The 13,530-nt window shown below is 37.4% G+C and overlaps 3 protein-coding genes across 4 annotated transcripts; 1 reads left to right on the forward strand and 2 right to left on the reverse strand.

The window, feature by feature from the left end:
• The first annotated feature begins 1,799 nt into the window (after positions 1-1,799).
• On the forward strand, positions 1,800-2,382 carry LOC130506060 (late embryogenesis abundant protein 1-like). The gene is made up of 3 exons (XM_057000671.1): positions 1,800-1,847; positions 1,953-2,153; positions 2,302-2,382. Exons 1-3 carry the CDS (start codon positions 1,800-1,802, stop codon positions 2,380-2,382), a joined length of 330 nt encoding a protein of 109 aa, XP_056856651.1.
• A 4,544-nt stretch (positions 2,383-6,926) lies between these two features.
• Positions 6,927-10,959, reverse strand: LOC130506061 (uncharacterized). Its single transcript, XM_057000672.1, has 8 exons — positions 10,930-10,959; positions 9,541-10,886; positions 9,141-9,151; positions 8,858-8,941; positions 8,677-8,755; positions 8,238-8,562; positions 7,202-8,063; positions 6,927-7,054 (listed from the first exon to the last, which is right to left on the reverse strand). Exons 1-8 carry the CDS (start codon positions 10,957-10,959, stop codon positions 6,927-6,929), a joined length of 2,865 nt encoding a protein of 954 aa, XP_056856652.1.
• Positions 10,931-12,490, reverse strand: LOC130506059 (uncharacterized). 2 transcript variants are annotated; one of them, XM_057000669.1, is made up of 2 exons: positions 12,177-12,490; positions 10,931-12,086 (listed from the first exon to the last, which is right to left on the reverse strand). In XM_057000669.1, exons 1-2 carry the CDS (start codon positions 12,451-12,453, stop codon positions 10,960-10,962), a joined length of 1,404 nt encoding a protein of 467 aa, XP_056856649.1. In that variant the 5' UTR covers positions 12,454-12,490; the 3' UTR covers positions 10,931-10,959. The 2 variants fall into 2 exon arrangements, with proteins under 2 accessions (XP_056856649.1, XP_056856650.1); XM_057000670.1 differs by having other exon boundaries at positions 10,945-12,086; positions 12,261-12,490.
• Positions 12,491-13,530: the final 1,040 nt, after the last annotated feature.

Raw genomic sequence — 13,530 nt, forward strand, 5'->3', positions numbered from 1 at the left:
TACCCATTTAGGTATTGGTCAATTTTTTCGGGTACTGATTTTTTTGGTTTTGATATTAGGCCATGTTTGGATATAAATATATGTGTGAGTTTCAAATTGAATCCCCCGGGTCTGTATGAATTTTGTTCTGATGTATAGGAAACTAAAAATATTCAAATAACGAAAGTATTTGAAATTGATTTATATCTGAACAAAAAATATTGGCTGCACATAACAAAAAATCAATATAAAAAATTACCGTACATTTGCATTCAAAATCATTTTTTTAACAACAAACTACACAAATATGTTTATTTGTATAAAAAATTAAACTACAATGTAAATATTCAATTAATATAGAAATATGTCACATTGTTTAAACAAAATATCAATATAAAAGTATTATACATTTGCGTTCTGAAATTATTTATTTTAACAACAAGCCAAATAAATATATTTAATAGGGAGAAAATAAAACAAAGCCAAAAAACACATAGTTTACCAGACAGACTCAATATGTCGAACTTATTATAAGAAGATTTTAGTAAGATAAATACATTCAATTATTACAAACAAATAATATATTTCATAAAAGTGAAAATAATACCCGCCCTTTCAAGGGCGGGTCAAAATCTAGTGAATATGAAATTTGGACAACAGCTCCCGATGATGGGCTACCCTCCTTCGCCTCGCCTAAAAAATTGAAATATTAAAAAACAAATAAAATAGTTTAGATTGAATAATGGATCCCAAATAATTAGCCTACCCTTACCAAAAATAGTTTGATTTTTCCACATTTTATTTCTATTTGGGTAGGCGGGTGGGAGAACGAGAAATTTGATTATTTTTATTGGATTTTTTTTGGATTCACCCGGTAGAGTGTGAACCTATACGTTCACCAACTAATAGGATTATGTTATTTTATATTCAATATATATTTTAAAAAAGAAAAAGATATTATTGAATTATATTATAGTTTTAAAATAAAATAAAAATTGTCTAACTCACCAAAAAATAAAAATATATATTTAACACTACCAGAAAACATTAAACCCTAAACCCTAAACCTTTAGTTAACTCCTAAATCTTTGGATAAATCCTAAATCTTAGGATTACAGATTTATTCAAGTGTTTAGGGTTTACCCAAGTGTTTAGTGTTTATCCAAGGGTTTACGGTTTAGGGTTTAGGGTTTAGGATTTAGTATTTTGCTGATTATGTAATTTTATTTTTTTAAAAATTCAAAGATTTAAGATTTATCCAATGGTTTAGGGTTTACCCAAAGGTTTAGAGTTTATCCAAGGGTTTAGGGTTTAGGATTTAGAGTTTAGTGTTTTGCTGACGATATTAAATTTTTATAAAAAGGCTCTTTTGTAACTACTATTATTTTTATTAATTTTAATTTTTAATTTTAATAACATAATTTAGTTTGGTAATATTTTATTTCATTTTTTAAAAGATATCGAATTTGAAATAACTAAATTCTATTGGTTGGTGAATTTATATGTTAGATTCAGTCTAAGGGTGAACCTAAAAATAACTCTTTTTGTCTGAAAAAATGTAAAAGGAAAGAAAAAGTCAAATTGATTATACAAAACAACACAAATGGCTAACCACAATTCTCTCAAGATCGACAACAATAAATCCACACACAATTTTTTGTCCACCACTCGTCACCAAAGAAAATTAAAAGAAGTCTAAACTAAAATTGCTATAAATATACCTTGTATCAAACCAATTCAAGCAATCAAAGCTAATAGAACTAACTCTCTCACAGACTTTGAATCTTCTTTAAAAAAATTGCTTCTTTGGATCATCAATCATGTCACAGCAAGCATTCAATGCTGGCCAAACCAAGGGCCAAGCTCGTGTATGATCTAAGACCTCAAATTTTTGTATTAATCAGTTTTAAGCCATGTTGAGTCACCAAATCCTAAATATGATTTTGTATATAATGTTCTCATGGATACAACAGGAGAAGGCTGAGCAGTGGACTGAGTCTGCAAAGCAGACTGCACAATCAGCACGTGACAAGACTGCAGAGGTGGCACAATCAGCACATGACAAGGCTATTGATGTTACACATTCAGCACAAAACAAGTCTGCTGATAAATCTCATCCCACTAGAGAATCCGCCCAACATGGCCAGGAACAAACCGCTGGTTTTCTTGGCCAGGTATATTTTCATTAATTTTATTGCATGTACCCCTTTGAGGTTAAATTTACATCATATGTAGGTCTTCCAATATAATTTAATATAGTTATTAATACTAGAATATAAGTTCGTAAAAATATTGATATTTGAATATGAATTTGGAGATCAGACGGGAGAATCTGTGAAGAACATGGCTCAAGGTGCTTTGGATGGTGTTAAGAACAGTCTTGGCATGAATGAGAAGAAATGAGGAAATGAATATTCATACGTCTCAACTGTTTATTTACATATTTAAATATTATTTCTGATGTTTAGCAGTTTCTGTTTTCTCTAAATTATCTATGTAATAACTATTTTCTTTTTGAAAGATTTTGTGATAATAAAAACTGAGATGTAATAATGTACTGCAACATACTATAATTTTCATTTTAAGGGAATGAAACAAATTAAAAACACTTTTGCCATTAAATTACAACTCTTTTGATAAGCTTAACCGAAAGGATATATAAGAGAAATAAGGAAGTAGTAAGAAAGAACAAGGACGTAAAAGAAGTTAGAAAGAAAGCTTAGGATGAACATCCTTTTGATTTTGTTCGATCTTACTTTGATAATGTTTGACAGAAAAAGGTTTGTAACAATCCGCTCCCGCCATATTTTTTTTAAAAGAACATGCATGGGAAGTTTTGATGTAAGAGAATTTTATTTTTCTAGTTATTGGAATACTTCAAAGCGTTTAAGAAACTAATAGGAATACTAGATTTTAATTCGTGCTTAGAAAGTGCGAGTCTATTTTGAAAATTTAATAAAATTTTAAATAAAATTTTAAATAAAATTTTATATAAGATAGTCTAAAGGTTTGGACATATTTATCCAGAACCGTAAAACCCGAAAACAAAATTGAACTGGATTTCTTAAATAACTGAGCAGATCGTATATCTTTGGAACCCAAAAGTTGAAAGTCTATTATTCCTTGCATTATAGGTGTAGCTGCGTCTTGAGATCCTAATTGCCATGGTTCCGCTGCATCACAAGGAGAAATTGTGAGGAATAACCATTTTGGACAGAGATTACATTTGCCCTTGGATACACTGATACAAGCCTAAGCTATCAAAGGCTGTATAACTCTTAGTACAAGAGAGAATCGATCTAGCACAAGGGGTGATCCGGATGGACTGATCTAATCAACCAAAAGGATCTGGACAGGAAAGGCTGGATGGATTGAAGAGCACCACAAAGGTTGCGGATGGCCTTTGATACAACTCACAAGCCACGGCCTCAGTGAATCCACACAGAGACAGAGACTAAACACGTTCACTAAGCAATGGAATCCACCATACCACTTAGAAGAACAATAGAAACAAAGCAAAAGCTTCAAAGAGAAAATTCTCGGTTTATTATAAAAATGATCAAAGGTAACTCTTACAAATGGTTGACATGAGCTTTATATAGAGCTCTTAGAAAGCAATGCAATTGACTTAAACAAGAAAAGAAACTGTAGTAAATAAAAAGAGCCGTTGGACTTGATTGTAGCATAATCCGGCCAAATAAGGTAAGTTGATGGCTCCTTGTATCTAGATAGCTTGGGAAGGAAGTGGTGCGTCTTTGGGACTTCCAGAATGACTAAGGATGACTTAAAAACGCAGCATCTTGGAAGAAATAGACGTTGGAGAGCTAAAGTGCAAGATGTGATCATATCCTCCTTTAGTGTTAATGCATCCAAATATGGTAAGTGTGATTGCAAGAGAATCCTCCTGATCCTCTGGCTGCTGGTGCATCCTATGAACTTGTCTGGATCATTGGATGAACTCCCTGAAGGTGTAGATTGATCTCCTGGTCGCCATTGTCTGGTTTGAAACTGATTGAACCGGTTAGCTTCCAATTGAAGTAAGTGCAGAACTGGTTTGGCCGGTTTTGATGATTGGATCATAACTTCATAATTACGTGGGCTTTTCTCCTCATTCTTGGCTTGTTGGAAAGCTAAGAGATCCATCTTGAATTCCATAGCTGAATTTGGCTCGGGTCGCTTCTTGGTTGGTTTGAAATTCTCTTCTAAAGACCGGTACTCGCAAACGGATGGACTGGAAAACCTCCAACTTGTAAAATTCATAACTTCCTGCTCAGTGAAGCTTTTCTTGAAATTCCAATTGTGCTTGACTCCTTCTTGAGTGTAGAATCCAGGAAAATTGTCTTCGTGATAAAAACCCTCCTGGTTTGAACGATATGGCATTTTGAATGCACCTATGTCGCTGCTGGCTCCAATGTAGCTTGTATGGTTGGTCTCATGAGTTGGTGGTTCGGCTACTGACTTGAGGTCCTCATCATTCCCTCCTTCTTCAAAAGGTTTTGTCCTCAAAACCGATTTATCTGCACCAAGATAGAGCAAGTCAGGTTTCATCCTCTTTTGAGATTCTAGGGTCTTACCTTGGTATTGTTTTGGTTTGAACTTTGATGGCACATCTGGTGGTTCTTCTTTGGAAAAATAGGATAGGATTACTCCTCTGGTCCGGTCTGGTGTGATCTTGGCTTTGGGTAGATCTCCTCTGGAATCTTCAGCATTGGTTCCTGTCATAGACTCAACATCTTTGGCTAAAGACAAGTGTGTTATAGAAGTCATGGAATAATCAGCATATAAATTGTTTTGAAAAATTCCATTTTCAGTAGATGTTAAAATCTTCTGCTTCCTCTCTAAGTGTGATATAAGAAAAGAAGTATAATCTACATACTTATCTAAACTGCCTGGTTTTTCCTCACATTTATCAGGAACTAATAAATCAGTGTGCAAATTATCCAAGTTTTCAGTAAGAAAACAAGGGATAGGATCACTTACCTGAAGTGGATCGGGTTCAAGGATGATTTCTTCTTGTTCTAATCTCTCAGACACGTTCTCTTGGCCTTCACTGAGACCTACATCAACATTCTGGACAGAGTGCAAGTGCATCATACCAGTGTTTTGATAAGTAAGATTATTCACAGTAAGTTCAGAAATCACCTCATCATTAGTTGGGACTTGAAAAATTTCAAGTCTTGGACTTGCTTGCACATCAAGGTTGGGTTCTTGTTCCTTGATTTCCACGATAGTACCTGAAATATTTTCAACCTCTTGGGCACTAGACAAGTGTGTTAAGACAGTCATGGAATTACTAGAAACAGAATTATATCTAGCTTTCATCAAGTTGAGAAGTTCTTCAAACTTTTTATCTATCCTATCAAAAGAATCTTCCAAGCTAGTAAAGGAATCACTTACCTCCAAGTTAGTTTCTTTTGCTAACTTCACAGCTCGTTTTGTGGGACAATCTTTTGCAAGATGACCATGGCCTTGGCACCTATAACAAATAACCTCAGGTGGTTCTAAAGATTTAAAGTATTCACCTTGGTTTTGTTTGACTTGAGGTGTATGCACTAGTTTTGAGCTTTGCCTCTTGATTGCCGGCTGCAAGACTTGGGGTTGTACCACTCTGTTTGTAGACACCTTCTGATTGTGCTGTGCTCCTTCCACAAACTGCCTATACATGAGCCTCTTCAACTCTGCCCAAGTAAAAGGTGGATCATTGTAATAGATCCGATCAGCATCAAGTTGGCTCCACCATTTGTATGCTTCTCCAACTAAGGTATCTCTTGCATAAGATGGTTGTAACTTCTCTGGAATTCTCCAAGCTATAAACCATTGCTCCATGTCGTCCTCCCACCTTAGGTATGCACTTGGTCCTCCCTTATGACCTGAAAATTGCATAGTTGGTGTATCCGAGCGATTCTGCCTAAGATGATTACCATTGTGGTTCCATTGATTGCTTTGGATATGGCTTGATCGGTTTCCCTGGTAAGGTCTTTCTGGTGTCCTTGGACAAGCTTGAACATAGAATTTCCCCTCAGATCTACCCCCATAGGTGACCTTTGATTTGGGACTATAGCAACTTGAGTATTGGTCCAGTGGCTCTTGTTCCTCCTCCTGGTACTCTTGTTCAACATTTAGAGCATACTCTTGAACAGAGTTCACGCACCAAGAACTATCAGTATGATCATCTCCATCACTCCAACAATCTGGACCAGCTTTTTCTCCCCAATCTACTTCTGAAGTGTTGTATTCTTCAGCTTCTTCTTCACTCTCCATGGTTGCAAAGCTTTTAGAACAATGCCTCGCAAGAAGAAAGAAAATATTCAGAATCAAGTGATCAAAGAAGAAAATGTGACAAGTAAAAATAAAAGAAAGAAGAAAAATAGAAGTCTACAAAAAAAATGGAAGTTTTCTGATTTTTTTTTTAAACTGTAAAAGAAATAATAAAACTACTTCAAACTTTTTTTTTTTAAATATTAATTAATGAAAGCACGAAATATAAAGACTAAAACAAGAAAAATCAACTTTTTATTTTTGTTTTCAAATTTAAAGGAAACAAAACAAGAATTAAAACAGATTTTGTGATTGTTGCAAATAAACCGAAAAAGGAAAGTGGAGCTATGCAAGTAAATGCAAACAAAGATGATTTTTTTTTTTGAGTTTTCTAAATGAATCAAACAATACAATGAGCTATCCTTTTCGTGCCTATCACTGGTTATAAGACCAAGAACAAGCAAATGCAAGAAAAAGGACAGAAATTGCAAGCAATGCGATTTTATTATGGATTTTATGATTTTATGAAAAGAGGAACATGATAAACTAGATGCAACAGAATCAAATATGACTTTTTATGGGTTTTATATGATTATGCAAAACAGAACTAGATGAAACAAAGAACAAACAAATTTTATAGCTTTTTGATTTTTTTTTTTTTTGTCATCAGCAGAAAAACAAACACACTCTCATCCGGTCGCTGAAAACCATGCCGGCAACTCTGCATCCATGTGAACAACAAAAGACGGTTGTGTCCTGGCACTACGTGCTAGTCGATCCGCCTGCATATTCTGCTGTCTTGGTACATGAATAATGTCTGAGTTGATGAAACCGTCTTTAAGGGTCTTTATATCTTTCAAATAACTTGCAAAAGCTGGCCATTCCTCTGGTTCCGAAACCATCTTTACCAATTGAGAACAATCCGTTGCAAACGTAACCCTGAACTGACGCAAATTTTTCATACTTTCCATTGCCCATATCAGAGCCTCTACCTCCGAGTGGAGGGGAGAAAGACTTGCTCTGACATTCCGTGCTCCCATCAAACTGTCGAAACCTTCTAAAGTACTATACCAACCTTGGCCGGAGAAACTGTCTTTGTCTTTCCACGAACCATCTATGAAACACCAACGTCCTGGTATTGCCGTCTGTGGTACTACCTCAACTTGTCGCACCAAATTCTGTGTATCTGCGTTTTGTGCCTCCATCCAAAGTGTTGATTCTGTCTCTGCCAGTTTCAAAGTATCTCTCGGATCCACATCTAAGTTACTGAAAACCTTATTATTCCTTCCTTTCCAGATGTACCATAGAATCCAAGCATACTGATAAGTTTCCATCTTCGGATCAATTCTCCAAAATAAATAATCCATATTTGTAAAAAGACCTTGATAAGGGAAAATAGCTGGACTGGAAGGGATCTGCGAAAGAGCCCATACCTGACGCGCTGGTGGACACTCAAAAAACACATGATTTATGGATTCTTCGGGAGCGCCGCACCTATCACAACATATGTCCCCTTTTATCCCTCTTGCCTGCAAATTCTTTCTCACTGCTATGCACCCTGATACCAATTGCCATAGGAAATGTTTAAGCTTTGGTGGGCATCTTACTTTCCAGCAAAATGATTTCAAAGCATCAACTGAAGGTCCAAATACTGCTAATGGTTTCTCCTTATCAGGATAAACTCTCTCTACTTGGTATCCTGACTTCACCGTATATTTTCCGTTGTTTGTGAAATGCCATCCATCCCTATCCTCCAATCGGTTCCTGCTAAGCGGTATACTTTCAATAATTTGTACATCCTGAGGATCTACCAAAGTCCGAAGTGCCTGCGAATCCCAAGTTCTTGTAGTTGAATCAATTAAAGAATCCACTGTAAGATCTGGGTAGTTAGTGTGAAGATTTTTGTTTGCTGGTCTCGGGCGAGTGGATGGGATCCATGGATCATTCCATACTGAGATAGAAGATCCTGTTCCCACCCTTTTGATTAGTCCTTTGCTAACCAGAGATCTAGCAGAGATAATACTCCTCCAGCCATACGACGGAGAGTATGATCGGATCGGTTCTAGGGGTGAAGCATTCCTAAAGTACCGTCCTTTAAAGACCCGTGAGAATAAAGTCTTGGGTTTCTCAATCAGTCGCCATAGCTGCTTTCCAAGCATTGCCGTATTAAAATCCGTAAGGTCTTTGAAGTCCAAGCCTCCATCCTCCTTACTTAACACTAGTTTGTCCCAAGATTTCCAATGCATGCCTCTTGTACTCCCTCCTGGGCTCCACCAAAATTGCGCAACCGCACTCGTTAATTTCTTTGCAGTCGCCTTTGGTAACCTATAACACGACATCACATGATTTGGTAATGCCGTTACCACGGATTTAATGATCACCTCCTTTCCACCTTTAGTAAAAAATTTGAAAGTCCAACCATTTACCCTACTGTTCAACCTTTCCTGTATAAACCCAAAGACTTGTATTTTGGATCCACCAATATTCTCCGGTAATCCCAGGTAAGAGCCCATTCCTCCTAGATTTTGAATTCCCAAAATATCTCTTAATTCCTGTCTGCTAGCTTCTTCTATTTTGTGTCCAAATTGTATAGAAGATTTCTGAAAGTTTATTTGTTGACCTGATACCGCCTCATACTCCTTTAGAATCCTAAGAATAGTTTGACATTCTTCCTTCTGCGCCTTGCAGAAAAACAGACTATCATCTGCAAAAAGCAAATGAGATATGGATGGACAAGCTCTAGCAACCTTCATACCCGTAAGTTGTTTACCCCTCTCAGCCTTTTTTATATTCGCAATCAACGCTTCAGTACACATGATAAATAAATAGGGCGATAAGGGATCCCCTTGGCGTAAACCTCTCTGGGGTACTATTAGACCTCGAGGTTGGCCATTTAACAATACCTGGTACTGCACTGATGATATACACCCCATCATTAATTTTATCCAATGTGAATCAAAACCCATTTTATGGAGAAGAGCCTGAATAAAATCCCACTCCACTCTATCATATGCTTTACTCATGTCCGTTTTGATTGCCATAAACTTTCCTTGACATGCTTTATTGGTCCTTAGTCCATGAAACATTTCCTGAGCGATAAGAATATTATCGGAAATCAACCTTCCTGCCACAAAAGCCGATTGGGTTTCCGATATAAGTTTTGGGAGACAAAGTTTCAATCTCTGGCATAAGACTTTCGATATAATCTTATATCCAACATTACACAAACTTATAGGTCTTATCTCTGTCATCCTTGTCGGTCTTTCCGTCTTTGGTATCATACAAATATTAGTAATATTTAACCTTGAATCCATATCTCCTGAGACCAAAAACTCATTTACCATTTCAACGATATCGTTCTTAATTATATGCCAAGAGTGCTGAAAGAACAGAGCAGTCATTCCATCCGGACCCGGTGCCTTTTCAGGGTGCATCATAAACAAGGCCTGTCTTACCTCTTCCTCTGTCGCCATCTTTATCAACATTTGATTCATCGGATACGTAATAGTTGGCGTAATCTCTTCCAGAAAATTATCAAATTCTGAGGGAGAGGTAGTAGTAAATAAATCATCAAAATAATCAACAGTTACCTTCTCAATCCCTTGCTCCTCCGTAATCCAGTTTCCTCCTTCATCATAGAGACCCACAATCCTATTACGAGCCCTACGTTGCTTAGTTAAAGCATGATAGAATTTAGTACTGCGATCCCCAGCCGTATTCCACATATTCCTGCTTTTCTGTTGCCAATACTCTTCTTCATCCTTATATGCGTCTTGCAGTTTTTTCGATATCTCCAAGATTTCCTCTTGGGTCCTATTGTCATCCGTTTGAACCTCTTCAAGAGCCTTTTGAAGATCTGCTATTTTTTCCTTCCCATATGGCGGATTATTCTTCCGCCATTTAGCCATCTCATGTCGACAGTTACTGATTCTCGTAACAATATCCACCGTATCATCTCCCTCATCTTCCTTCCATCCCCTAGTGATAGATTCCATTAGTCCCTCTTGTCCTATCCACCTTTTATCGAAACGAAATTGTCCCTTTCTTTTTGGTACCTTGTCCTGCAGAAAAGCCACTACTGGACGATGATCTGATCCTATCAAGCCCAAATATTCAGTATAAGAAGCTGGGAAAATTGTATGCCAATCCTCATTTGCTAATGCACGATCCAATCTACATCTGATTGTCGTGGCCCCTTTCCCTTTACCTCTTTTTCCTTGCCATGACATTTTGTTTCCCCGAGCCGGGAACTCTAATAATCCACAATTCCGTATCATGTTATTGAAAGGGACAAAGGAGGCTGCACTACGTAAAGTACCTCCCTCTTTTTCATGATTTCCAGTAATTTCATTCAGATCTCCAATGATAAACCAAGGGTCGCTTCTTGCAATCCCATACCTAGTAAGCCTTTCCCAGACTTGTTCTCTTAACTTTTGGACAGGATCACCATACACAAAAGTTAAGAAAACTCGCTTCCCCTTAACCTCTGCCTCCACATCTATCATACGGTTACTCGTATATAGAACCTTGACCTGCTGCTCATTATTGTAAAATAGGGCCAAACCACCACTCTTCCCAACCGGGTCCACCGTAACCAAATTATCATAACCAAAATGTGATTGAAAACCATTGACAAACGCAAAATCTTGCTTTGTTTCAGATAAAAATAAAAAATCAGGTTTATATTTGTACCAAATTTCCCGGAGGTAACTTATAGTCCATTTACTTCCCATGCCACGACAATTCCAACTGAGTACTTTCATAAAAAATATTATAAAGTAAGCTCCATCGAGCCAAGACTTGTGGAGGTAATGATCTCCCTTTATCCCTTATTCTTGATCCCAACAACCGTAACCATATTAAGATAATCCAATTCCAACCTTGCACACTGCTCATGTCTAATGAACTTATGAAAAACCGCCAGCAAACACACACAGCTTCCTTGTTCCCTGCAGAAAAAATAAATACCACATTCTGGTATAATTGTTTAATCTCCATTGTATCCATAGTAACCAAACGAACGTCAGCAACCAAAGATTCCATCTTCCTTTTATACAAGCTTAGTAGAACTTCCAAGCACCATAATACGCTTATTTTTCTCTCTGATTTACCAAAATTATTCTTTTCTCCCCCAAGACCAATATAAAATTTCATTTGACTGAAGCAAATTACATACCTTTGACCTTGTTTGCTGCTTGCCAATTTAGTCCATAGTACCCATCGCTTACACACTTGAACCAGATTCCATTGTAAACCCATCATACCACATAACGCACTTTGACCAGATACCATAATACCAATTACAATTAAACCCAAAACAACCATTTTATTCCTTAACCGTAACTCACGATTATAACAAGCAAGCAAAAGAAGGCCAACACTATGCCTAAACAACCTTAAAACCAGCAACAAGAAAACGCTCACAGAGCTTATTACTAAAGGAAAAAAATTGCAAAACACCAACAACACACAGGACATCACTTCACTGCTCTCCACTGGATATAAAATCATGAAGAAGATCGGGTTTGAAGGGCCCTTATCCTCTTTCTTTCTTGTGACTTTTCCCTGCTTCTTTCCTACCTTACCCTGAACCTTTTTCCTTGGTGATAACACTGCCTGGACAAACAGTTTCTTCGAAGTTCCTACCGCCAGCGAGGTTGGCTTAAACAAAGCTTTGCGAGTTCCTTTCTTCTTCTCCTCTTCCCCGCCTGCTATGTTCTGAGCACCCGGTTCCATAACCCCATCATTGTCCACTTGTAAAGTATCCAATTCCTCCATCTCACCATCAGTTAGATTTTGAAATTCCTCATCACCTGCAATGAACTCTTCATTTCCCTCCAAGAGGATATCTGAATCATCAAAAACCATAACCTCATCATCTAAAGTATTTTCTCCTACTTCCATCACTTCCTTAGCTATCTCTAGCTTACCATCCTTACCCACAACATCTGCATCGACGCTTTCCTTTCGGATCTGCCGATTGTGTGAGCATGATTCTGTTTTAATGAGAACAAAATTCATACCTTGATTTCTTGAGAACCCCAATCTCGCCTTTGATTTCCTTAGTATCCCTCTTCGATATAATCCTTGTTGATCTCGCCGGATCTTATTGCCCAAAATTCTTTGTTGTTTCTGAACCTTCCCGATCCTGTAATTGATACCCCTGCGAATCCATAACTCCCTGCGTAAACCCGGATCCCAGCCTTGAAAGCTCATCAAACCCTAGTTTGCAGAAATCGTCGTCATTTCTTTGTTCATCATTAGATAAAAAAACGCATATTATAGCTTTTTGATTTAAGAATGCAAAAACAAATGAAACTAAAAATGCAATAAAAGAGACAAGGATAGATATGACCTGATGCTGAAGGAACTTCAGCTCTGATACCAGAAATGATACAAGCCTAAGCTATCAAAGGCTGTATAACTCTTAGTACAAGAGAGAATCGATCTAGCACAAGGGGTGATCCGGATGGACTGATCTAATCAACCAAAAGGATCTGGACAGGAAAGGCTGGATGGATTGAAGAGCACCACAAAGGTTGCGGATGGCCTTTGATACAACTCACAAGCCACGGCCTCAGTGAATCCACACAGAGACAGAGACTAAACACGTTCACTAAGCAATGGAATCCACCATACCACTTAGAAGAACAATAGAAACAAAGCAAAAGCTTCAAAGAGAAAATTCTCGGTTTATTATAAAAATGATCAAAGGTAACTCTTACAAATGGTTGACATGAGCTTTATATAGAGCTCTTAGAAAGCAATGCAATTGACTTAAACAAGAAAAGAAACTGTAGTAAATAAAAAGAGCCGTTGGACTTGATTGTAGCATAATCCGGCCAAATAAGGTAAGTTGATGGCTCCTTGTATCTAGATAGCTTGGGAAGGAAGTGGTGCGTCTTTGGGACTTCCAGAATGACTAAGGATGACTTAAAAACGCAGCATCTTGGAAGAAATAGACGTTGGAGAGCTAAAGTGCAAGATGTGATCATATCCTCCTTTAGTGTTAATGCATCCAAATATGGTAAGTGTGATTGCAAGAGAATCCTCCTGATCCTCTGGCTGCTGGTGCATCCTATGAACTTGTCTGGATCATTGGATGAACTCCCTGAAGGTGTAGATTGATCTCCTGGTCGCCATTGTCTGGTTTGAAACTGATTGAACCGGTTAGCTTCCAATTGAAGTAAGTGCAGAACTGGTTTGGCCGGTTTTGATGATTGGATCATAACTTCATAATTACGTGGGCTTTTCTCCTCATTCTTGGCTTGTTGGAAAGCTAAGAGATCCTAT

Source organism: Raphanus sativus, unplaced genomic scaffold (genome assembly GCF_000801105.2).
Source record: "Raphanus sativus cultivar WK10039 unplaced genomic scaffold, ASM80110v3 Scaffold2846, whole genome shotgun sequence".
Lineage (NCBI taxonomy): Eukaryota > Viridiplantae > Streptophyta > Magnoliopsida > Brassicales > Brassicaceae > Raphanus > Raphanus sativus.

Bases quoted from the DNA above. Each gene is read 5' to 3' on its own strand.
- LOC130506060 (XM_057000671.1), top strand. From the start codon at position 1,800: ATGTCACAGCAAGCATTCAATGCTGGCCAAACCAAGGGCCAAGCTCGT. The intron at 1,848-1,952 runs GTATGATCTAAG...TGGATACAACAG, and splicing joins AAACCAAGGGCCAAGCTCGT to GAGAAGGCTGAGCAGTGGAC. The intron at 2,154-2,301 runs GTATATTTTCAT...TTTGGAGATCAG, and splicing joins CCGCTGGTTTTCTTGGCCAG to ACGGGAGAATCTGTGAAGAA.
- LOC130506061 (XM_057000672.1), bottom strand. From the start codon at position 10,959: ATGGACTATAAGTTACCTCCGGGAAATTTG. The intron at 8,756-8,857 runs GTCAACAAATAA...TTCAAAATCTAG, and splicing joins GGAGTATGAGGCGGTATCAG to GAGGAATGGGCTCTTACCTG. The intron at 8,563-8,676 runs GTTGAACAGTAG...GTCGTGTTATAG, and splicing joins TTTGGGTTTATACAGGAAAG to GTTACCAAAGGCGACTGCAA.
- LOC130506059 (XM_057000669.1), bottom strand. From the start codon at position 12,453: ATGAGCTTTCAAGGCTGGGATCCGGGTTTACGCAGGGAGTTATGGATT. The intron at 12,087-12,176 runs GTAAGGATGGTA...TTGATGATTCAG, and splicing joins CGTCGATGCAGATGTTGTGG to ATATCCTCTTGGAGGGAAAT.